The sequence below is a fragment of the Galendromus occidentalis genome, unplaced genomic scaffold (genome assembly GCF_000255335.2).
Source record: "Galendromus occidentalis unplaced genomic scaffold, Mocc_1.1 scf7180000076870, whole genome shotgun sequence".
Taxonomy (NCBI): domain Eukaryota; kingdom Metazoa; phylum Arthropoda; class Arachnida; order Mesostigmata; family Phytoseiidae; genus Galendromus; species Galendromus occidentalis.
In genome coordinates this window covers 495964-520600 of record NW_003804859.1, presented here as the reverse complement: position 1 = coordinate 520600, position 24637 = coordinate 495964, and the positions used below count along the sequence as shown (strand labels likewise).

Here is a 24637-nt window from a genome sequence, read left to right as displayed (position 1 = left end):
CTCAAAGATCGTCGCAGACCCCGAGAAACTGGACCTATGGATTCTTTGTGAACGATTGCGATCAATGAAAAAGAGTTCTTGAAAACATCGAGCTCCCTCTTTTCTAGGGAGATTTCGCGCCCCTATCAGCCGCTCCCGCAGAGGGACGAGTTCCCTCTTATCTAAGCACAGAGAACACACCTTTGGCCACATCGTCATCCTGGTCTTGTACACTGAAAGTCTTGAAGTTCCAATCTTCACTTCACACCACGGTCGACCGCTTCGGGCCCTGGTTCCTGATTCAGTGGTTGAGCCGATGAGCCCTGGTTGACTTCAGACCAACCTCCTTTCCTCCGCTCCCTCTCCAGAAGCCCCTACTCAGCGGGGTCCGGGCACTGCGGTGACTTGTAAACACGACACCACGCTTAGGAGAACACAGAAATGTCACGACCACGGAAACTCCGTATGCTTGAGGGCGCCGAAACTCGAATTTTCTTCGTTTTATGCGGAGGTTCCATCATGGAAAATCGAGTCACTCCGCGAAATCAAGATCGCTGCATTCCTTGGCGATGGACAAGCGGAAATCCGCGCAATGACAGATCCGTCGGTTGTCTCATCGGAAGGAGGGCAGCGTACGACATTCCCTTCTCCGAGCCCTCGAGCTCGATCTTCTGGGAAAGTTCCGCACCAAAGTTAGCTACTCAAAAAGCGCATCATGGGAACCACTTGGCTTTAGAAAAATGAGACTCGTTAATGATCCTGAAAAGTCTGGGGATGAGCTCCTCTTCCATCTCGTGAGTCATAAAAATTTACCTAACTCATGTTCGCGCGATCTGACGTGTCGTTTGACACCGCTTTAATTAAGACTCACACATGACGTGGCGGAAATTGACGAGCGGTTGTTAATCTTCCCGTTCAAGCTCTCAAACTGCCGGAAATTGGAGTGAACTTGAATAATTCTGCGGACCGGAACGAAGGGCTTTTCCGAAGAAAAACGTCTCCCACTGTGGAATCCTCGCCGAAAACGTTCGACTTGACTGGCTCTCATCATTGTTAGAGCTATAGCCTCTTCGGCGTTCATCCTCGATGATTTTCCAGTGTCTCGAGATTGATGTCTCTCAGTACTTGAGAGAGACATCTGGATCTGTGGTCGCGTTCGCAGATCAACGCAAGAATCCTGACCCTGTGATACTAAACCGACTTGGGTTTTCCCTAATGGAATGATTGTCGCATGGAAGCGGACGAGCACAGCTTTCTGAGAATCTAGACTATAGATTCTTTTCTATCGTTCCGCATAATTGAGTGTTGCATTACGCAATGAAAACCATGTTCATCTGCCAGCCACAGTTTCGTTCCCACGGCCGGCAGGCGGACGAACGGATAGAGCGAGCAGCCGAAGGAACAACCGACGAGCATTCCGATGAACCGATTGACGAAGCAGTCCGACGAGACAAGCGGGAGCGAGTAAAGTATTGCTGGAAACGGTGGATATTCTCGAAGGTTAGCTTCCGAAGTGTTTGGTTGGCATTGTTTTGGCGTCACTCGGCGTCTGAATTCGCTTTGCGGATGGGGAGATACACGGACAGACGGATGGGGGGAGAAGATCGACGGATTGACGGGCGTACGGACGGGCATCTCAAGTGTTTTTCGATCCACGAAAAGAATCCAGGGATTTAGAGGAATTTCCCACAAAATCCCTTCACTACGAACGAATCGAGCGTCCATCGAGCCAAATATCCGGGTCATAGTATTCCTCTTTCTTCTTCCCTTTGGTAACGGAAGCTTTTTCGTTTGCTAATGAAATGATGAAAGCCATCGTCGACCGGTGGTTCCAAACACTGGACACGAATCCGGTGCATCGGCAACAGAAAATAGGTAAACGCGCGGGTCGTTCGACGACGCCGGCAATGGCCGGCGCGAAAGCAGGACTTCGTGGTATAAATTCTTGTTTTCGAGTCGATTCGGCCCGTTCTTCATTGTATCCATGGTTGATTCTCGCACTACGTGGATCGGATGCAGGGGACATAAACCCTGAGGCATAAAATTATTTTAAAGCTTCTAAGCAAAGTTCGTTTACCTCTACTCCGCCACAGGAGCCCGTGAGATCTTATCAAGCTCTCGGGGTGGGCTTCATCAAGGTTTGGCTCCTCTCTTTGCTTAGTTTGATAAACAGAAAAAACCAAATACAGGCTTGCCCCGTCTCAAACGCAGAAAACATCGACCGATATACAATGGAGCCCTCGGAGAGTCCCGAAACCACTCATCCGGTGGACGAAGAAAAAATTGATATTTTCGACACCACTCAGGAGACGCGTCACCGCCACATCGGTTGTCTGCCCTCCCTTGTTGGTTCAGCAAACTGGCTCTCTTAAAACTCATTACGAGCTGACGAATTATTATATTCCGATCCGTCGAATGTTCTCCGCCCCGTTTCAGACATTGCTACGGATTAGTGTTGCACCGATTATCACGTTCCTCTCGTGCTGGCATACGTGACCGCTGGACATTCTCGCTCCGTCCTCCACGGTTCAGGTGTCGATTCTGTGTAGCGATTAGGTATGCCGGAGAGTTAATTTGTAAATAGGGCTACTCACTATCCTCGAAGTTCTCAGTGATTGAAGAACTATGTCGACAAATCTAGAGCTGCATGTTGCCACGGCTCGTCGGTTCGATCATTCGATCAGAATGAATCACCTTGGGAAGGCGCCGCGTCTCCCACCAAAGAGCGTATGTCCAGGAAATAGATCGCGGCTATGGCCAGAGACATACGCGAAATATGCGCCGAGAGACCATCGGAACGAAGGGGACGAGAATGAGGAATCGCCCCGAACTCGTGCGAACTACGTAGGGAGTTGTGCGGGGAGAAATTTCTCCATGATACTCCGGGGAACGCGCGGGACTGGGAGAATAACGAGCGTGATCAGACGGATTTCGGTATTCGCAATAAAGAGAAACCCGGACAAGTTCCGAGTTCTGGGCACACTCAGAATCTTCTGACTTTAGCGGAGTTTGGCCTCCATTTCGAACTCCTGGGAATCTGTCAGAGTCCAGAACGGACTCAAGCGGCCTCCCCGGAGCGAATCCTACCAGTCGACTTATAGGTCGTCACGCAAGGTCTGAAGGTCCTCCAATACTGCGGCTTGAGGGAAAATGTTGCACGCCCTGAAAATGGTTCCGAAAACAGATTTTCCGCAGAGTTGGGGAGGAGGCGTCTCGGTCGGCGTCGCAGGGCAAACCTCGCGCGGAAACGAGCAATCGCCGTGGAGAATTAGTTCTGGGTCAAAAGTGTTGTCAACGTTCAAAGGCATGGCTTCGATGCCTGGTGTCAACTACTCCGACGATGACGACGGCGGAATTCCGACAAAAGTGTTCTTCCAAGAGACGGCGAAGGGTGTTTAAAACGACAACGACGTCGAGGAGCAAGCGACAATTTGTATAAAGTCAACAGCAGCCGACGACTGGAGGCGGAAGACGCGCTTGAAGAGCGATTTCGACTTCACCCGCGAGGAATCAACGAGGGGTCGAGTCAAGCCGGCATCGAAGCGGGCGGACGGACCGCATTGAGTGAGCTCGAAAAGCCGATCGATCGGTGGATTGATCTATTCGGATGACCATTGAAGAAGATGCCCTTGAAATAAATCTCTTCATCCAACACTGCGACAGATTTCCGTGCGACTGTCGGCGTCGCTCGCTCGACTGACAACGTTGCCTGACTGGTTACTGCTGTCGGTCCGCTGGTCGGCTGCTTTGCTGCTCGTTCGACCGTCTCCGTCGTCGTCGTTTCACCGAACGAGCCGGCCGTCATCTGGTTTCTGTTTGCGCGCGTTAATTCTATGAAATACGACATGGATCTCCACTGACAGGTAACCCGCTGGGGGAGCGAGTCAACTTACTGTAGATCATCGTCAATGTTCCGTCTACTTGATTCGACTTTATATAGCGCCTTCTCCCGGGTCGGTACTCACTCAGAACTCTTAAGGATAGCATTCAAAAGAGAGAGTCAGAGAGCGCCTGACGAATTCCGAGTCTTCGATCCGATGAAGAATCTCTCATCGTTGATCTTTCGACACAGCGAATAATTATTTTTGCGTTGATTTGCTGATCCCCCTGATGGTTCGTCCGTTGTGATTTTTGATGTGGATATTTTCCGTTCCTCAATTATTTTTCTCCTGTGTCCGCGGCAGACCCACGGTTAGCTAACCCACCACCTCCGATACTAGCCTCTCATAAACGATGAGCACACTCCGGAAACGTCAGACCTGACGCTCCCGAGTCGATCGAGTTCGAACCTTCGGGATAGTAGATTGCTTCCGGGGATTTCGGATTCGGCGCGTCGCAATCATGGAGGCTCCCGAAGGCTGGGCCGAAACCAGCGGCGGGGGAGCACAAAACGCTAGGTGTCCTCTTTTCGCTAGTATTTTCGCTGAGCTTTCATCTCAATTAAGGCGGAGGGGTAGCCACCAAGCTGCCTGATTGTCTCCGATTTATTCTTTATGCAACAGCGTCCCGAGTCAATGCATCTCTTATTCTCGGAATTGCGACAGACGCAATGAGAGAGTCCTCCTCATTCGGATTGCATCGCTTCTCGGATCTATCAGTCGGTGCGTACAGATCTTCAGCCACAACTATTTATCGATACATCCATCATCTCCACTCGATCGTCCCATTCATGGGATCGAGAGTGGTATCTGATGGTGGAGAGATGATCCTTCAGCGCTCGATCATATACGATACCCTTGGTTTCTGACTTTCTGGAAGAAATGCCGCTTCAGTCGAAGCTCGAATAGAACTATGAGTTCAGACTTGAATGTTCAACGGAGCTGCCGTAAAAAATATGGACGAAGGGTCCAAGTCGGGACGAAATATTCGGGACGAAATAAATCGCTCGATCCTCAGAATCCGTGGAAAGCGGAAACGATCGCTCTTAAAGCTCCGTGACAAGGATGCCAGAAGAAGCTTTGCCGACCGGTGCGGCCTGGACTTGATGAGGGACCGAAAATTGTTCCGGCCAGTTTTTGTTCATATTTGAGATTTTTCCCGAGATCCCGCTCGCCGTGATTGTTGACATAGATGGAATGAAGCTCGTGATTTTCCTTCGCGTGGAAATCCCATACGCGTGCGTCAGTTAATACAGTTTTCCCGCTCGGATGAAGTACCGCTGTGAATTTCAGCCGGGAATCCAGCTCGTCATTCATCTAATACGGCATCGATGGCAGAAAAGGAATATTGATGAATTGACACGTCAATGTATTCAGGGTTTCCTAGTCGGAAGTTCACCGCCGCTTTCTGAAGTAGGTAGTATCGCTTGCCGGAGCCGCTGATCATGTGCCGAGCTAATCTGCGCGATGCAACTGTTTATGAATAGCCGACGCAGGTGTCCGGTGATACGTCGTTGCTCTACGGCCATTGGAATTCGATTGGGGCTTATATCCCAACGAGGCCCGTTCCGTTTTTGGAATGCGGGGCGAAGTGGAATATCAATCACCGGCCTATCATCGGAGCCACTGTAGATGAATATTCTGAGAGGGAATAGTACCGACTCCAGGAATGAGAGGTGGATTTACCTTTTTCCAGCAGACCTCCATGAGCTTTTGTGCGCCCAAGATCTCGGAAATACATCCGGAGTCGCTAACATTATTCACGCCTAAAGATCTGACCAAGAAAGAGAGACCAGCGTCAAGACTCTGCATGCGCCACAGATTTCTTAAATATTCCTTCGATTATCCGAATTTCAAATCTACCGAAGTCGGCGAATTATCCCGACACGAAAGTAGGTGCGGTGCCCATCGCGAAGCCCCGGCGAGAAAATATTTCCCAAAGGTCAGAATTTCCAATGAGCTCTTAGGGTGAAATGAGGGTGGTAAGGAGAAGAGGATGACCGCAAGACCGTCACGGCGACGATCGAGATCACGTGTTCCTGAATCCTGTCGCTCCTCCATCACGAGCGCGGACTCCTACGGTTCCGGCGCGGGGTCAAGAGCGTCGGCGTCGTAGGACGCAACGCAATCTAGGATCCGCGGATTCGCTAAGCATGAAATTCTCGACTCGAATTCGAATCTACTCGGCTGATCGACACGGTGTACGCATCGGAATGGTATTCGATTGAACCGATGGCGCGGCAGTTGCCATCGTTGAATCAATGGAAAAATAATGAATGAACGGGGAGGCGACGGCCGCTTCCGTCGGAGTAATAGTAATCGTTCAAGTGGACGATGTTTGAATGGTAATTAAATGCCCTCGCCGCCAACCGGAAAATACGACGGCTCGTCCGTGAATCATACGGAACTGAAGCCAAGGTACTAGATCACCACCAGCACTACCATAACAGCTGCCTCTGCTACAAGTTAATGCGTGATAGCGCATCGGTCGGTCAGCGTCATCATTCGCACTTTCTCGGGTTGTCTGCGTGGTAACGGTCGGTTTCGCCGTTCAAGAAGTCAATTCGATACTTAAAATGTCTGCTTCCAACCGAGTCATCCGTAGCATCGAGAAGACCAACCGCTGTGGAATTATTAGCAGTTTTTGCTGATCGTACGAACCAAGCAGGAACTACAACACATCTCCTGAAGTTTCATGGATGAATGGATGGATAGGGGACGTACAAACGCTTTTCCGGACTCGTCCTAGCGATTCGAACATGGAAGTCTCGATTTCCGTCCTGGCTTCTCGCCCAAAGTCCCTGTGTGTCCACGAGCCCGTCCCGGATACGGTTTTCGAGGTCCGAACAACCCATGGATCGTAGTCGACCTGATTCTTACACACTCATAATCTGGACCATGGACTCGGAACCAGGCTCCGCAATAAGCGCGGCTCGGGACGGCCGCGAAAATTCCGAATTGCCAGTGACCTAATTGATTTCAACGAAATCTGTTTCTGTATGTAGGCTGCTCTGCCGTCAGATGGGATTCCGCTATAAACTAAGGAAGTGCAGAAGCTGCGATTTGATCAAGCTGCGAAATCATGTTATTGGCTGGACGAGGCAAAACTCGGGTGAATGATTATCCTCCTTCGCAGGTCACATGGATTCAGAAGCGTACACCCCGACGTGAATGCGCTCAGGGTCCGCGCCAGCCCCCTCGCAGGAAATTCAGTCGCACGATCAGAGTGTAGGACCTGAAAAGGCTTGTCATTCTCCCGACGTCTTGTTCTCGCTTCCCCGTGAGAAGTTTTCGAGCTCCCTCTTATTGCACAACACGAGCAGTGGTGCTCTTCTCCTCGATCCGCGGTGGAATCTCTTGATTTTCATGGAATGATATGCTTGTCTTGTCTTCATAGTGTGAGAGTCATGGAAAAGCTCCGAAACGGAGGAATCCTCCTGACCTCCTCCTATGTATGCTCACTTTTCTGCGAAATATACGGGCAAATCTCCCAGCTTCGGTTATTCGTTATCGGAAAGGCAAATATCGGACGTGGATTCCGCTAAAAGTGAAATCCACTTCCGAATTCTCGGAAACTGAGAATACGGGAATCGGCGCGATCCGGCGGCAGAAAAAAAATCCGACGCTCAAACGAACAGTTGGAGTGGAAGAAAGAGACGACCGAATGATACGACGACCACAACAACAACCAACCGCGATGTAGAAGAAGAAGTGTTGCTGCAAATAGGCAAACCCCTGTTTTGTATCATCGCATTGCAGTCAGCGGACAACGAAGACGCGATCAATGAAGTAGAAAAAAAACTCGCTCTTTCATTCGGTCGCAGTCGATAGTTTGCCTTTCACTTTTCAACGACTGCCCGCGAATCACTTCGAGAGCGGGCGAACCGGTGGAAAATGGCTCCGAAAACGATAATGACAGCAGTTTTTTTAATGAAAAAAAATACGCCAAGAAAAAACGATACTATATCCGAACGGAATCCAAACATTACCTGCACCTCACTCTTTGTATCAAGCACTCGATCACTCACTCAGTCGCTCATTCACTCGACGGCAGCTGTTTACTCGCAGCAGGAAGAAGGTAGAAACTGGCAGGAAGAGAGTGGTGTTTACAAATTTCGATCCGATCAATCGCGTTTTCCGAAAGTAGTTTGAAACCGCTAGTTATAAGCATCGTTCCTGCAACTATATCGTTTCTGTGCTCCATATCGCGATCAGCATTCGTACTTCCACGGTGCTGATGATTTTCGGGATAAACGAGGAAAATCGAGGAAAGAAGAAACGGAATCCAGGAGGAGCTCAGAGCCTTGCCGAGGCTTTCTGATAGATGACCCATCTTCGAGATCCTTGACTCCCAAACGAGCCATAGATGATATGCCTGCTCCAGGATGTCAGCCAGCGAGTGCGGGTTAACCTCCAGCATCATCGAGTACGTACATATGTCACTGTCTCGTCTCTCGGTCTGTCATTTCCTTTCGCCCTCAGGCCGTTGATTGTAACACAACGGCCGATACTGTGCCGTACCCCTAAAAGTATCTCTCGTGGGTTCCCGCTCTTGGACCATGTTGAGAAATCATGTATTCGATTCTTGAATTCATTGTGACCACATGGATGAGTTGATTGAGCCGGAGCTGTGATGAACCGCCGAAAGCTCTGCTAACGCGCACCCGCGGGCTGCGATTGTCGTAGATACAGCCGAGTAGTCAGGCGGAAGGGGAGCCGCGACTGCCCCAGGATCCGTCCCGCAGCTAGTTCGTGCTGAACACTTGAGAGTCGTTCTTTGCAGTCTTCAATGGAGTCCTCGGTCATGCGCACCCCTTGGAAGCTCAGGAATGAGGGAAGTTTTCTGGTTCCCCTGCACTCACAAGCAGGCTGATCTCGAATTACAGAATAAGTCCCCGAAATCCCATTCGATCTGATATCGAATCATTCGCACGACCAAAGTTCGCCGACAGATTTTTCCGTGGGTCATGATATCCTGTTCCGTAGTACGGTAGCGCAGCATTGTGTTTAGAAAATTTGCAATGTAGAGAAGGTACGATCGATCTCTCGTTTCGCGGAACTCTATTCCAGTCTAGTAAACGTCTATGGAAATGCAAGCCGCGACTTGATGTTTCAAGAAGCGCCTCCTGCGACGACAGTCGGTGAATTCAGTGCTCGTTTGCCCGCTGCCATTTTGAGACTTCACGACAATCTAATTACAACAAATGATCGATGATCCCATCGAGTGGATCCTTCTCCGAGAAAGCAAACAAGTCAATGAGTCAACAACCCTGCTAAGCTTGCTTTCGTGAAAATACGACGCTGGAACGGCGCGGCGACGGAGTCGATACGCTGGACGATACTGGGAAGCCGAGCTGAATGGGTTTAATTACGGTGAATTTGACGGCGTTTTTACTGGCAAACGTAAGCCAGGGTCCGTGCGGTCCCGGGTCCATCCATCCTCGGGATCGGCGGCGATGGCGGCGGCGGTGGCGGCTGCCACCGCCATCGGGGAACGTAAATCTTCTCTAAGAGCCGCAGACGGTCCGACTGCGCCACCAACCGCGGTCGGAATCTTCAGACGGAATCCGGAAACGAGACTTTTCGCGGAATTCTGCAATGTTCGATCACTGATTCTTTTTGGGCCATCTTATAATGCTCGTCGCCATCGTCGGCGTACCATCGATGCTGCCGCTGCGGCCCTTTCGGAAGGAGATTTTTAATTCGGACGGACTAATGCGTTCTGTCGGAGCGATCTTGGCTGACCGTCGGGAAGATTACCCTTCTGGCCCTCCTAATGTTGCTCCTGCCCCTTGGTCCCCTTGTCGAGCTCGATCATCAAAAATCAATCGGGATATATCTTCTCGAGGACTTTTCTCTCCTGCCAAATGTTCACGGTCGATAGATTCGAGACGTTCCCCGTTTGCTCCGTCTTCTCCTTCTTCTCTCATCTGTCTGAGCGGAGAAGAAAGTCGTAGTCGGGCACTACACGCTAACTACCTTCGGCGTCCGTAAAGTCAAGCTAACAGGAAATACGCAGGGCATCCCGCGCTCTCGTTCGACAAAGCGATCCGCGATCGATCCTGTCCGGGAGACGGCGGGGGTTATTTGTGAAGGCGCGAAAGTCCCCGCGGAGGGCTTCGAGAATTCCACGACCGGATAAGTTTTTCGCACCTTGATGAAGTATGAGCCATTCGGAACAGAGGAGCCCGATCCTCAGCTCGTGATTCAATTTCGAAACACTGCGAAACCGCTAGCGATGAGCAAAGTTCCGTTAGAACCGCGAAGACTCCTGAACGAAGATTTCTTGCGTCGTTAAGCTCGGGGTCCCTACAAAAATTGAGAAATTTTCGGTTTGAGATAATCAAGCTCATTGAACTTCGGATTTCGAAGCATCTTCTAGATCTGCTGATTCCCATGCGAGGATAAGAGAGCTGCCCGATCGATTGGGTGGCTCTTGCTTGGATGTCAGTGCACGAGCTCTTCTCCGATTTCTCGGGGGCATCCACCAACTCGAGCGTGAATCACGAGATGCATGGCGTTGCAGAAGAGGAAACCACTCCGCATAAAAATGACGCCCCGGTTCGCGACTTCACAAGACCATTATGGACCTCGGAGTCCGAAATCTCTTGAACTATGCTCCGAAAAGATTCCTGACGGAGAAAAATCCTTCGCTATCGCGGTCTGAACAACGATTGCGAGACATTCGGTTCCAGATGAGGATCGCTCGGCCGTCATGCGGGGCCAATGTTCCACTAACAAGCCCGATCTCACGATCGACCGAACGTTCTTCTCTTCAGGATGTCCTGGACTTGTATGAACCAATACCTACATGCGAGAATGAACTTTTTCCGAAGGTTGCCCGAGTTGAATGGTTCTCACTGTTTGTTCTTGTCTTCAGCTCATCTCCCGTTTTATGACTGATTTCATTAAAAACTCCTTCCGTCGTAGGCGCGCGCCCGTGCGCGGGAGAGCCGCTGTTTCCACTTCGAGGAATCCGAACATTGGAGTGGAAACGATTTTGCGCTGCGCTTATCTCTTCTCTGAAAACTATTACTTGGCTTTTGCCGTATGATTGATGTTTTATCATGAATCCATTATCTTCAAAAGTATTTCGAAACCGCTGGATTCCGTCTCATTCGCGAATGTTCGTCTTGAAGTCTCGCTTAATTGGAAGTCGTAATCTTTTCTCACCGCATTTTCTTCTCCTAATCAAGAATACACTCAATCAAAGCAATCCTCGATAATAATGCTTCGTCGTACTACGATTCCAGAATAGGGGAAAGATTCTCCTCGGGGAAGAATAGGTATCTCGAGGAACGCCACTGATCTTGGCTCCCCCGGGAATTATTCACAGAGGTATACCGAGAACGCCGAACGCCCGGCAATCGAGGGTGTTCCGCAAAGCATTCTGCGAGCGTCGAGACTCAAGCTGACGAATGCCGCGCGGGCGCCATCACGCTCGATAGGCGCCCATCGGCCGATACAGAAGAAGGAAAAAGGTCCATTGAGCTGGGTTTGATAAGATTTGTGATGCTTAAACGAAACGACATATACACAGATAGATCCAGACACTCACACGAAGACCACACGCCGAGGAACTTTGGCCCCTTCGTCGCAGGGGGTCGCGCTGTGTTGAAGGGTCTTCTGAATCGGTAAGGCATGTCCGTAGCTCTGCAGCGGAGCCGCGAGAGATCAACGGAAATTCGGAGTCATTTCGGTATGCAGTACTGTCTCGCTCTGGAGGACTACAGCAAGCTCCGAAGCGCGATTTTGTCAAAGTGCTACTTTCCAAGTCCCAGGTACCTCCGCGTGCAGTCCCGCGCGTCACAGCCGTGACTTCCGACAAGAGAAACAAGGCATTCCGCACGCCTCGGCCGATCCTCATGAAGACGTACCCCAAACATTCCACCTCTAAACATTCCCGATTGGTGTCTCTCCTCCAGAATCCTGCTTCTCGGTCGGGGCCGTAGGAGATCTATTGAATCGACATAAGCCAGGCGATATTGACCAAGAGCGTCAGCCTCTGAGCTGTTTCCGCGCGGTCATCCACATCACCCGAAGACAGCGAAATCAGGTCTGCGGCGGAGCCGATAGAGATTGAGCGAGATGATTTCTTCCGCTCACGAGATCGATAGAAAAAGTGCGAGCACGAGAGCATCCGAGCGAAAAAAAATGCCAAAATTGGGAGTCTCTTATTCGGGTAGCACCTGCGGTCCACTGGACTCGGGACGGTTTGGGTCGTTCTGTTCATGCTTCGCTCCTTCATTGGACTTCCGTTCCGCAAAACAGAGAGATGAATCCCTCCTGTCGGTAGCTTGTCACGAGAATCGTAGCCGAAAACTCGATCCCGAATCAGGCCTCCATGAATCTCTCCGGGAACGACTCACAGGAGCATCGAGCATCGGGACATGCCGTCTTGATTGCACCTCGAACTTGATCGCGGGAATGAATGAATGAATTACCTTTCGGTTTATTCGAAGAAAATTGAATCAAGTGAGATTAAGACTTGGAAATGAATGAATGAATGACATTCCATTTATTAGATAGAAAAACGAATGAATGAATGTATGCAGTTGTGCGCCTCAATGTTCTAAGGATGAAGCATACAATAGATCTACATTATAGGTATTCACATATAGGTATTCCGCATGGGACACGAATGACAGCATCTGGGAAGGATCCTGCGTCCGTCTACCATCGCCGCGGAGCCTGCCGAATGGATGTACATGTTTTGCGAACGTTTTCGTCATCCGACACCTCTGGAGTCCATTCGTTCGTATGTGATCATCACTAAGCGAATGTACCAACCTAAGGATATTCCACGCTCGATTTATTCGTGCTCTCACTAGTCAGTACCTAGTCACATCACAATCTCCTACATCACTCTACAGGCCAGGTCTTCGGCAGCGCGACTCCCAAAGACGCTCCGGGGAAACACAAGCCGCGACCGGGTTCGGATGAGCCATGCCATGAAATGAATTCGAACGGCGGAGGCAGCGTTTCGTCTTCCGAAAGTTGGATTTTCTGGAAATCGAAAGTCTTGAAGCAATTCCAGATGAAGCTTATAACACCAGAGCTCCGTTTGGTATCGAGAGTGTGCACATGAGTGTGCTCCAGTCTGAGGAACACCTTCCTGATATATTTGAAGAGTTCATCGGTTCCACCAGCCATGAACTTCGTTGCCGAGCGGAGACAGACCTGTCTCAAGCTCGGATCTCTTGAGAGAGCTTTCCAAAGCGCCACCGAGTGCAGGGGCAAATCAAGAGCCTCCAGTTGGAGGTACCGTAAATTTTGGCATTTTTGGAGAAGTTTGTGCAAAACTGAGAAATTGTTGTTCCGAAGAAGCCGTAGTCTTAGGACTCGAAGCCTCGGGTTTGCGAGATTAAGAAAGCCTGAACGACCGAGATTAACGTATTGCAAGGTCATTTCATCGAGGTACTCTAAGTCCTCTACGCCTACCAGCGCGGATGATGTCACTCGAACAATTGAGCTACACCGGCTGCAGTTTGAGCCGTCTCGGGGATGATTGACTTGTTTGACCCACTCGTGACAAAATCCCCGCACAAATAGCTGCTTCAATTTCATCTTTCGCATCACTCTCCGGGAAGACGAAACAATGTCAGGGTCGTTATCCCCTCTTCTGGGACTTAAGAAAAAACAAACATTGCACACCAATTTCTCTAGGAAGGGCGATGCTGAAAGAAGACCGAGTCGGAAACTTTGCGAGAACTTGCCGTGGCATCCTCTTATGTCAAGCTCTCTGAGAGCGGTCGTCAAGTATTCGTTCAAGTCGAGCGTCAGACACCGCAGAGTCGCGACACGGATGCAGCGAGGCGGGCCCCAGCGTCGTTCCGAGATTTCCGGCAAGCTCTGATCATCCGACAAATACAAGAAATCGAATCGCTTCAAATACTTCACTCTGTAGTCCTTCGCAGGAACGGCAACGGATTCCTCTCCATTGAAATGTCCGTGTTCGTATATGTAGCAGACCTGATCCCGCTCTATCCATCGGCGGACGCCGGGGCTGCGATTGTGAGCGAAAATTCTGCGCAGAAGACGTTGAGCCGAGTTTTTCGGGCTGAGGTGTCGCGAGAAAACCACGGTGTGGAGCGTACTCCAGCGTTCAGCGATCATGACGGGTTCAGTTTCTTCGCTAACCCGTCCCATCCCGAGAAGGTTCGCGAACAGAACCTCGATAGATGAGCACAGGTTCAGAAGATTGATCAAGTCGGTCTCTCGGAAGAAGCTCAGGTCTATGTGGAGCTCCTTGAGCCATTTTGCGCACTCGAGGTTCGTAGTCCGGTACAGAATGGAAAGGTGGAGCTTCTCTAATTCGTTCAATCCTACGTTCAGGTCGTTGAAGGATCCCTGATTAGCGTTGCTCAAGTTCAGCTCCTTAACGTGAAGGCACATCCCGATGACGGTGGCCACTTCGGGCCATGGAGACTTGCTGTTCGAGAGGTCCAGTCGTCGTACCAGAGATCCGTGTTCGCGCAGAAATTCCAGAACGGCTGGAGTGACTCTCTGTATCTTGAGATTTCTCACTGAATTGAGAGCGAGCCGTCGCAATCGAGCGTTGACCTGACCGACAACGATGAGGGCTTCGATGTCCAAGAAGTCCACAATTTCTTGTAGGATTATATCGAAGAGGTCGAGAAAGTGAATCCTGCGGGGAAAGTTTGCCTTGATGTCAACGTGAGGGACATGGAGGTTTTCCCCACGGCAGAGTGCTTTAAATCACCGATGGTGCCGGAGTAAAAGAAAATGGTTCTGGTATTCATACCTGTTCGGGCGCGAGACGGAAGCGACTTCTTCTGTGGCATCGGGATCTTCTCGCTTATCCGATTCCATTGTTCCGAGCGCTCCGAGATTTCTCGGGATGGTCACTTAATTTATCCGAGGCACAAGAACGATTCAGCGGTCAAGTTACTTCCGAGTCACGGAAAGCTTGTTCTGCAGCTCCACTCCCATGCTTTGCCGGAGAGCCTCGACTCCGTAACAACCGAAGTGATCTCGGAACAGACACCCACTGTTCGAATGAACTCAAGTGGCTCCAAAACAAAGCACGCTCGACGACGAGAAGCGCGCCGACCCTCGCCCTGGAGTTCGGCTGCTCGAAGTTCCGAGGATTTGGCGGCGTCTTCGAATTGTCTTCTTCACTCGAGATGGCAGTGGGTCGAAATCTGCCTCAGAGATCGGAATGTATCACAACACTGACTAGTGCTGAAGAGCAACAGCGACTGTCCGACTTTTGACTCTCCTACATATCAAGAGCGATCTCGTATCATCATATATCTTTACAATTGGGACCAATCCCATGAGAGGAGATGTTTTGAGGAGGGGTGATCCGTGGTGATTGGTGATGGACTCCGCGGAGGAATGCCGCCAGAGCCCACCTCGTTTCACCCCCCGACACTAACTGAGAATGAAAACACTGAAGATACAATCCAACATTGCACCTCGGTGGGGTCGCGACGCTCAATCTGATTGATCGATTCATTGATTGATTGTCATTCTTTTCCGATCGTCGCAAACCGAGGGTTTCATCCGGTACTGAGGAAGGGTGTTACCATTCTGCCTCTCCGCTCTCTCATTGTTTTTCATCACGGAGCCCTATTCTTCGGCGCGAATTGGTAATGATAATGATTATTCTCCAATCGAGGACGGCCTAATTAGATGGGGAAGGTACAGCTCCAACCGGTCTGAAGCGGAATCGGAACATCGGGTAACGTCGTTATTCCCATCCGGAATCGAGGATCGGACCGTTTTCAAAACCCGTGGTATTGGTGCGGGTGCTCTCTGCTGTCGCAACATGAGTCGTGGCTCTGATCATCGAGCGACTGGAGCTCTGGATGAAATGCTGACTCCCCTTGGAGATGGCACCTCCCTCTGCATATGTAGCGGCATTTTCCTGTTTCTCTCGGCTACGATAGTTCTGGTCCTTATCGTATACCCTGGTGAGATCCCGACGTCTGAATCACCAAATACCCCCAGCTCGTCTGAGCTGACGGAAGCGACGCCGAATACCTTGATTCCGAACGATTCTTCCCAGCTTTGGCGAGAGGCATACGAGAAATCAATCGATCCCTCAGTGCGACCCTGCGAAGATTTCTACCGCTTCGTATGCGGCGGCTATCACCGGAAACTCCGAAAATCTAGAGTCGAGCACTCCGCTCGGGGAATGGTCGGACGTTCGGTTGACCTTGAGCGCATCCTGCAATCGATTTTTCTCGAGCGCATGGCAGAAATCGGAAAGCTGCTCCGAGATGATGCGAAGGCGTCGGAGCTCAGGGAGTCCGAGTTCGAAATGTTCAAGTTTTTCGATAGTTGCGTCAAGTCGGCATCTACACAGCATTACAAGCAATCGCTGGTCGTGCTCAAGAAGCTGTTCAAAGATCTGGGGATCGACTGGTATGGAGCGACTCACGAGAGCTCTGCCCCGGTTCGAGGACAATTGAAGGCAAGCTTGCAGTACGGCCTCGATCTCGCTGACGAGATCGTGTCGATTGGTCCTCATGTGAACAAAGATGCCGCGGAGCTCTCCATGTCCGTGGCTGGTCACTTCCCATTCGAACTGCAATCTAAGGCTATGTCTACGAATGACTTCGACGCACAGGAGATGTCCGATTTGGCGGCTCGATTCGGTCGCAAGCTCTCCGACTTCGAGAGATTAGTCCGAGACCGGCCAAATAATTTCACATCGGGGAATATGCGACGATTATTGAGAGCTCTAGAGATTCCAGAGTTCGACGTTAGAACCGAGAAGAGAGTTGGCGTGAATTCATTGGCAGTCAGAGTCTTCGTGAGTGAGGTGGTGTCGCTCTTCTCCCTGAAGCCTTCTTGCAAGATGAATTACGTCGACGAATGGATTTTGGGCGATATAGAAGAGGCCACCCGAACGCCCCTTGCTGAAATACTCGAAGAGTACTTCGATGACTTCACCGTTCTCACCGATGGGACCAGGGTCCACGCTTGTACAGCCTCAGCAATCGCTGGCTTACAAACATACCTGAACGACTCATACAGGAGGATGTTCCAAGATCATTTGGGCTCCGCTCTCTTGAAACGATTTAGTCGCCACATCGGCGGCGAAGCGACGCGTATTTCCTGCGATCTTGCTAAATGTAGCAAAGTCACAGAAGAATCATGCAGCCGATTGGTAAGTTAGCTCTAGGATCCGATGCGGGAGCATCGATGGTTACCTCGTGCAGGATTTTGCATCATGCTCAGATAGATTGAAATCGGCGCTAAACTCCGATATCGGAAAGTCTGCGCTCTAGTATCTTTACTTCTCGAAGCTATTTGGGTGATTTGTGGGAAAGGGAATAGCATCCGTCTCTCCCGCATAGCGGCGGCGATGTCCCGATGCTGATCCTGGATCCCAAGGAGATGAGGAGCGCTTACAGCTTTTGTGGAGATGTAGGAATGAGTCGAACCTCGCATTGCAGACTCAGAAAAGTTTACCATTCACGTACTTTTCCTTGATCCGGAGATCATTAACGACCGAGTACACCGAGATCAGGACGCGCTACCTGATAAGTTCACTCAAACTGAATTACGCGAAGGTCTGCGACTATTCTCTATGGCTGTTGCTCCTCCTCGAGCGGAGTCGAGATTGAAACAAGCTCCGATCGAAGCAAAATTTCTCCTCGTCGGTTTTCGATATTGTGAATTGCTCAGGTTCTCCGTCGGCAAACTTGGATGGATTCTGGAACAAGGCATAAGCTCATGGATAAGCTCTCGGCTATCGTCGATCACATCGGCTCGCCGCCTCACTTGGATCGGCTTGAGCCGACGGAAGTCAGCGCGGTGTTCACGTCGAATTTCCTTGAAAACACTCTCCGTTTGCTGAAATCTCGACAAGATGCCAAACTCTCCGAACTGTATCGACCAGCTCTGCGCGACCGACGTGTCTGGCCACAGCTCGAAATCACCGTGAGACGTTTCCCGATTCCCATGCTGCTCCCATAATCCTCTCTTGATAACCAGCCTGGGCAAATTCGTTAATTTGATTTGATCACTTTATTTCTTGATAGGGAGTCAACGCTTACTACGTGTCGCCTCTGAATGTTCTACTTTCACCGAGTACGATGCTCGCCTTCCCGTTCTACGACGAGACTCTGGATGTGTCTCGGACGATGGCGACTTACGCCTTCGTTCTCGCACACGAGATGAGTCATGGCTTCAATCCTTACGGAGCAGCCTTCGGACCTTTTGGAGTTCCCGAGAAGACAATGTCGTCTGAGTCCGAGAATATTCTCCTCGTGAGTTACCCTTCACGTTAAATCAATTGAATGGGTCGAGAGAAGTGGTGCACATGGGAGCCATGAAGTATCATTGAAGTGATGCCACTTGATTTTTTTCTCAAGAGGAGATCGCGATGTCTCTCGAAGCAATTCGACATATCGAATCCCTTCGATCCCGGGAGAGATATATCTGGCAGACGTTTTCTCGGCGAGACCACGGCGGATCACTTGGCGCTCCAAGTTAGCATCGAAGCTTGGCAAGGGTTGATTCAGCGAGAGAGGATGCAGGCACCTGAATTATCTGGGCTGACCTCAGAGCAGATGTTCTTCGTGAGATTTGCGTATCCTTGGTGCTCTGCGATACCTTCAAGCCTCTTCCGTAAAATGCTGCACGGTTTTCACGGTCATCCTTTCGCCTTTGCTAGAATCAACGTAGGATTGGCCCACACAACGAAGTTCAGAAGAGCCTTCGGGTGTACGAGCAAGGACAAGATGTTCCGGCAGAAGCCATGTCGGATCTTCGACTGACGTCAGACCCTAAGTATAAGTCTCCGTCTCGTGGTGTGCTCCATAGGACGCACCTGTCCCATGCCGCTCGTCAAGGACTGCTTTCGAGCATTCATGCCATCAGTGACCGATATAAAGGAGAACAACACTCCCGAGGGACGATGGCTCCTCGGAAATTGCAAGAGCCCGTCGAAGTTTGGAATGAGGGTTTGGAAGTCGACCAATTATTCGGTGACCTCGAGAGCTTTATTCACCCGAGGACTTCCCCACTTATCCTTCCGATGAGATCTAGCTGGATAGGACAAACATCCGGCCAGGACTGCCCATTCCCGCCCTCTTTCATTAAAGCATACCGAAATGATGATTCAAGGTCTTCTAAGCTCTAGGACAAAATCACAGTCGGCAAAGATGTGATCGCGACTCTTACCTCGATGACTTCCCAGCTCCGCTCGTCCCAAAGTTTTTTAGACAAGCACAATTCATCTAATTCAGACCCGGGCCAAAGTATACCGTGCGCGAGCTTGTGAGCTAGGATGAAGCCTTAAGATCCAATGCTATGCGAGATGTCAAAGTTCTCATCGTAGAACGGAAAGCCGCCGAGGGAACTCGGGGTCACCAGCGCGTTGATGTGCATCCTGTACAAGGCGTTCACCCTCTGGGGATTGGAGAGGATATTTTCAGCGTTATGAATATGATGATCAACCCAACGATTACACCCTAGCGATGATCTTCGCCATGTTCCCCACCGTTTTCAGTTAGCTCGGCCAGTGATGTCGATGACGAACTGCTGGCCTGTCGTACTACGACACAGCAGTCTGAGCTGCGCTCTTATAATACCGTAAAACGTTCTCAAGGAAACTCGTCGTGCGAATACGACGGAATGTTCTGTCGTTCCCCAATGATCCAGATGGGGAGGATATCCGATGTGCTCTATCATTGCTGCCACTTTCTTGAGTAGGTTCAGTTTGGTTTCTTCTTCCATCCAGGTCTGACTTCTTATTGTCTGCGGGCGAGAGAGAATCCCATGAGGGGTGGGCCCAAGGATTTTAATGGATAATTATAGATGACTAGCGCTCCCGGTCGCCGCTTCGCGGCGACTCGGTATCGCCAGACTCACTACACATGCGCTAGCTCCGAGTGCGCTGGCTCCGAGTGCGCTGGCTCCGGGTGCGCTTGCTTTGGTCGCGCGTGCTCTGGGTGCGCGTCCCGTTTCCCCGCTTTCCCGTTTCCCCGCTTTCCCGTTTCCCCGCTTTCCCGTTTCCCCGCTTTCCCGTTTCCCCGCTTTCCCGCCCCCGCTTTTATTAGATATGTCCTCCGGAAAATCGATACCCTTCACGGCTACAGCGATTTTCAGCGAGATTCATTAGTGAAAAGACAGAGGCCAGTGATGACGGCAACCCCCGATGAACTTCTCAGGAGCTCCCAAGAATCCGCCCCCTCATAGTGGTCCAGCCGATAAGAAATCCTGCGCATTCCCGTCTTTCCCTTGATGAAACCCTTGATTCTCGGTGAGAGGACAACTCAAATAAGACATACGTTTTTATATATATAGATAAGGATTGGAATTTCCGCTGCGGACCTCAGCGAAAGCGAATTTGATCAACGCTGACCGATAGCGCGTCGTGAATCTGGGGTACCTAGTCCGAAGTCAATGCTCGGCCAACCACCGAGAAAATTGTCAGAGGTACGAGTTTTCGTATCTGTAAAGGGATTCGAACTTCGAAATCCTGACCAACAAGATTCGACCCCCGAGTCAATATCATGAAACTTGAAGAGAGGTCGAATCGCGAAGATCTCGTCTGATTCATTGGATCGCCAGGAAAAAATCTTACGACAGTCATACAGAAATCCTCGGAGGCTCTCCCGCATTCATGACCTTTCAGACACCGAGCTTTTTTGATCGTTCCGCTGAGTGAGATAATCGTTCAGCGTCGAAAGGACTTCAACGGTCAAATGATCTCCGATAGCTTGTTGCGTGTCCTGACGCAGATATGTGCTGTACAGAGGTAGGGTGAGGTCTGTGCACGAATCATTTGCTCCGAAGCAGTCGATTCCCAGGTCCTTGAGTGCCTTCCTCAGAATAGAAGGAATCTCAGAGGACTTTCGCGACCTATCTGAATTCATGCAGCTGTCGAAGAGTTTCAGCATTTCGAACTCTGATACCCGGATCTCTTCTGCGGCAGCATCATTGCTGAGGGCTTTCCCTATCTCTTCCACTCTCCGCAGGAGGAACGAGTTGATCCAGAGTTCGAGTTTCTTTAACGGATTGACGAGCATTTTGTCTCGATCGAACTTTTGATACTTCTGGAGAGTGCCCGAGCAAACGAAGAGGAAGAAGTTCCCGCATGGATCAACAGTCAACAGATCGATTACTGGATCCCTCGTATATCTTGCTCCGTTGTCTGCACGACGTACGAGTGCAAACTCGCTCGACTTCATTTTCTCGGATGTGGACGTAGAAAGTGAAAAGGAGGATCATGACTATCGAGGACAAAGCTAGCGTGATAAGCGGCAGCCATGTATCCCAATCCCATGTGTGAATGGTTGCCGCTGGGATCGTTCTCGATTCATACCGATCCCCGCTTCGTGACGACGGAGCCATCCCGTGTTGTTCCATCGATGAAGGGTCGGAGCCATAACGACCCCCTCACCGTGGTGAGGAAGCCAGCCTGACTTCTCCCATGGGTAAGATCTTGTCTTTGGTCGTTCCCCATCACGAACGCTCTACGTACCCTCGTGGCGCTCTAACATGACCGCGATCCGGAACATCGTTGTTGAGACGACTCGACGCCGCTCAGGAGATCGGGTCAGCAGCCGTTCGCAGCCGGAATTCCCCAAGACGCCTTGGAGCGAATATTGGTTTGACTCCGCAATTTATTGATGATTTTCATCCACGTGAGGAGGGCTCGGAGCTGTCGATTCATGAATCTCAGGAGACATCAACTACCGCGTCTTTGATCGATCCGCCCTTCCTACGGGCATCGAGCTCTGTCGCAACTTTTTCTTCTAGATCTCTGATGTCGTCGATAGTCATACCGTGCCACCGATCTATCCAACAGAATAGTTTTCGGTGAAAAACATGGAAAATTTTTCGTTGGAAACTCAGAATTATCCTCTCGATTATGTTTTGCAGTCCACGCCACTTGAATTCACACCGAACCAACTTATACGCCGTCATGAGCGGTTTCGTTTCATGCATCCACTTCCCGGGCACCAGAGGACCGCGTCCCGTTCTCGTTGATCGGAATTCAGCGGGATTTTCCGATGCTTTGGAGGCGACCGATGACGCGATATCAATGAGCTCGACATTCCTCGCGCTCAGTTCAGCGGATGTGAGTCCGAAAACGTTTATAGCCTCCTGCCCATCACCACAATGCATGGTCTCAATTGACATGAAAAAATTCTCTTTCATGTAGTCTGGATTTCTCAGAACCGTTTTACAGTACGGGTACGCATTCCAGGATTCCTCATGAATGATCAAAGAGCCCTTGGGAGCTATTGCAGCAATGGCTCTTGGCACTTTCGTCGAGCAATGGTAGATCTTGTGCGTGTATTGGCCCTTAGTGAATTTCCCCCCCAGGAGAGGGATATTGTCGAAAAACTCATTCTTCAGTACTTCGACCCCTTCCCCTCCTCCCGTCTGCTCCAGGGACGTCATGGCAACTGTGAAGAGTTGTCCGATCCGATACTCGTCTAGCGTCATGGGGAGCGGTATGCGATATCCCTTCATACGCATGGCCGCCGAAGAAATTCGCCGTATCGCTAGATCCCTCGGACTGATTCCCTCTTGGGAAGGTCACAGCGCCCTGGAGAAGGTGGACCGCAGTTATTCAAATAGGTACTCCACCAGCATCAGCCTCTCAATGCTGGCGGCGCGGCGCCGGCGGGTTGAGAGATGGGCTCAAGGCAATCGAGAGGAGAATTCCCCGTGTCTCAACTCACAATCGGTAGAGCGCGGTAGAAGTTCACGGAAGCTCTATGTCGTAGAATGCTCCCGACTTCTGGGCTCTCTCTGGCAAAATCGTTGTTTAGCCTCCATTAACAGTCATTCGATCGTCTATCGCGCTCCCCCGGCCTTCTTCGCGTGCGGTCGGCTCGTCGTGCTTGGAAATGGATGGATCCTCAGACCGACGCGGGACTTAGAATTCAGGTCTTTCTTCCGGGAGAATATAAATACCCTCGATACTCCGGTATTGTCGAACAAGCGATTCGCTCCTTTCCGAAGTCGGAGTCTTGGCTTGAGACCGCCAAACAAGAAGCTCGACCAGGTCGTACGTCTATGCGAACGATCGCTCTCGAATAAGTCAAAGAATGTTGCGGCTTGCGGAGCTCGCTTCCGAATGCCAGCCAATGTTGCCAACGGCTCCACCCCCGAGGATTTCCCTGAGGATGATCAGATAATAGGGAGAGTCCTATTCTGAACCATAGCCATAGAATACTAAGATCATGGATGCAAACGTCGTCAGCTCTGCAAGCAGCTCGAATACCTCAATAGGCAAGACTGGAAAGACGATGTGCAGCCAGAGAGCAGTGTTGTTGCTCGAGAGCTCAATGGAGGTAACAGGGAGATAATATCTAAGAGCTAATCGTACCGCCTCACGGGCGTTGCAAAAAGAGTCCAATAGTCTTAACTCATCGAGAATGTGACCTTAGATATCTTTGTCGGAATCCTATCCCGAGAATCTTGTCGGTCGGAGGAACGAAAATTGAAACGATCGAGTGGACACTTTCTTCATGGACTTCTACACATGTAGCGCAAATGTGGAGCTAGAGGAGCCCGACTTCTTCGTCGCTCATTCGTCGAATCGGCTTGTTGCGGTTTTCGCTCTGAGGATATCTTGTTCCTTTCAGCATGGAAACAGCTCATCCCGCTAAGGGAACAAGGCGGACTCGGGACACTGCGACCATCCGCGAGAATCCTATCCCCTGCGACACAGACCTTGAGAGTCAAGCGGGCCTTCGCGGAATCGCTCTGGAGCTTCCTTGGTTCTCTCCCGGTCAAAGTTAGCTGAACCCTCTCGAAGAGGTGGCCTTTGGATTCGGGACAGCGATCCTCGACGTGGCACTCGCTCCCGATGCAGGTTCACAAATCTCCCGGAGCATTCCGATAATCTCAGAGAGGACAAACCCTCGAATGCATCCGAACGAGCTGGGGAGTCTCGTGAAGCCTGCGGACCATATTCTGAGAGCATGACCATCCCTCGAATTGACCACTCGACTCATTGGTGAGCATCCTCTCATGACTTGCAAAAGTCCAAGTCGTTTCGCACAGCCGAGTTTCGTCAATCGAATCGCAAAACATCCGCAAGTTACGGGTCCCAGCTGGTGGTCATAGCATTTCTTGACACACGGCTAGCCGCGGGATCGGAGGATCCTGCATTACGATGCAGCCGGGGCCCACTTGAATCTTCTTTGCCTAAACGATCGAATGATTGCCAAACAATCCGAGATTCGGTTTACTACTATCGACGTTCGATTACGTCGCATCGGCCCTTCGCCTCCGAATACCACGGAGGAAAGTTTCCGTTCTCGTGCGCTTCCTAGAAAATGTCTCAATTATTCCTCGAATCTCCGTGTGGTAACAATTACCCAAATTCTTTTCCTCTCGCTTTCCCCCCCTGGAACTGACTGCCGAAACAATAAGACTTCCGTGGCGCCACTGACAAATGAACGCGCAGATTTGGCGGGTGGTCGGTCACTCCTCGGGCGGGTATATGTGGTGATAAAAGCGGAGCAATGTTTCCTAATGAGACACATTTTGGCATTGTCAAGTCTGGCAAGCAGTGTAGCAGGATTACACAACGAGAAAACACCGACTGGAGCTTCTTATTCCTTCGGTTCGCCGACCCTCTTACGACCGAACAATTCTCGCTCAAATGCTCCGTAAACGAATAGCGTCGATGAGGAAATCGTTCGCTAGTATTCCAAATGATCGCTGAGGGAACATACGTATGCTTTCGATGTTCTAATGCCCCAGGAACATAACTCGACCGGTTATGTATTGGTAGACGTAGACGCACGCGAATATTCCAAGAATTTAAACCT

General features: G+C 50.6%; 1 protein-coding gene and 1 pseudogene across 1 annotated transcript; one reads left to right on the top strand and one right to left on the bottom strand.

Moving 5' to 3' along the window:
• Nucleotides 1-16077: 16077 nt before the first annotated feature.
• On the top strand, nucleotides 16078-18124 carry LOC108863748 (endothelin-converting enzyme 2-like). Its single transcript, XM_018638286.1, has 4 exons — nucleotides 16078-16998; nucleotides 17288-17404; nucleotides 17520-17774; nucleotides 17876-18124. Exons 1-4 carry the CDS (start codon nucleotides 16078-16080, stop codon nucleotides 18122-18124), a joined length of 1542 nt encoding a protein of 513 aa, XP_018493802.1.
• A 3397-nt stretch (nucleotides 18125-21521) lies between these two features.
• LOC100902537 (phosphatidylinositol transfer protein alpha isoform pseudogene) lies at nucleotides 21522-22328 on the bottom strand (annotated as a pseudogene).
• Nucleotides 22329-24637: the final 2309 nt, after the last annotated feature.

Coding starts and splice junctions, on each gene's coding strand:
- LOC108863748 (XM_018638286.1), top strand. CDS start 16,078: ATGGCAGAAATCGGAAAGCTGCTCCGAGATGATGCGAAGGCGTCGGAG. Junction 16,999..17,287: donor AAGAATCATGCAGCCGATTG/GTAAGTTAGCTC, acceptor CTCGCATTGCAG/ACTCAGAAAAGTTTACCATT. Junction 17,405..17,519: donor TCAAACTGAATTACGCGAAG/GTCTGCGACTAT, acceptor TGAATTGCTCAG/GTTCTCCGTCGGCAAACTTG.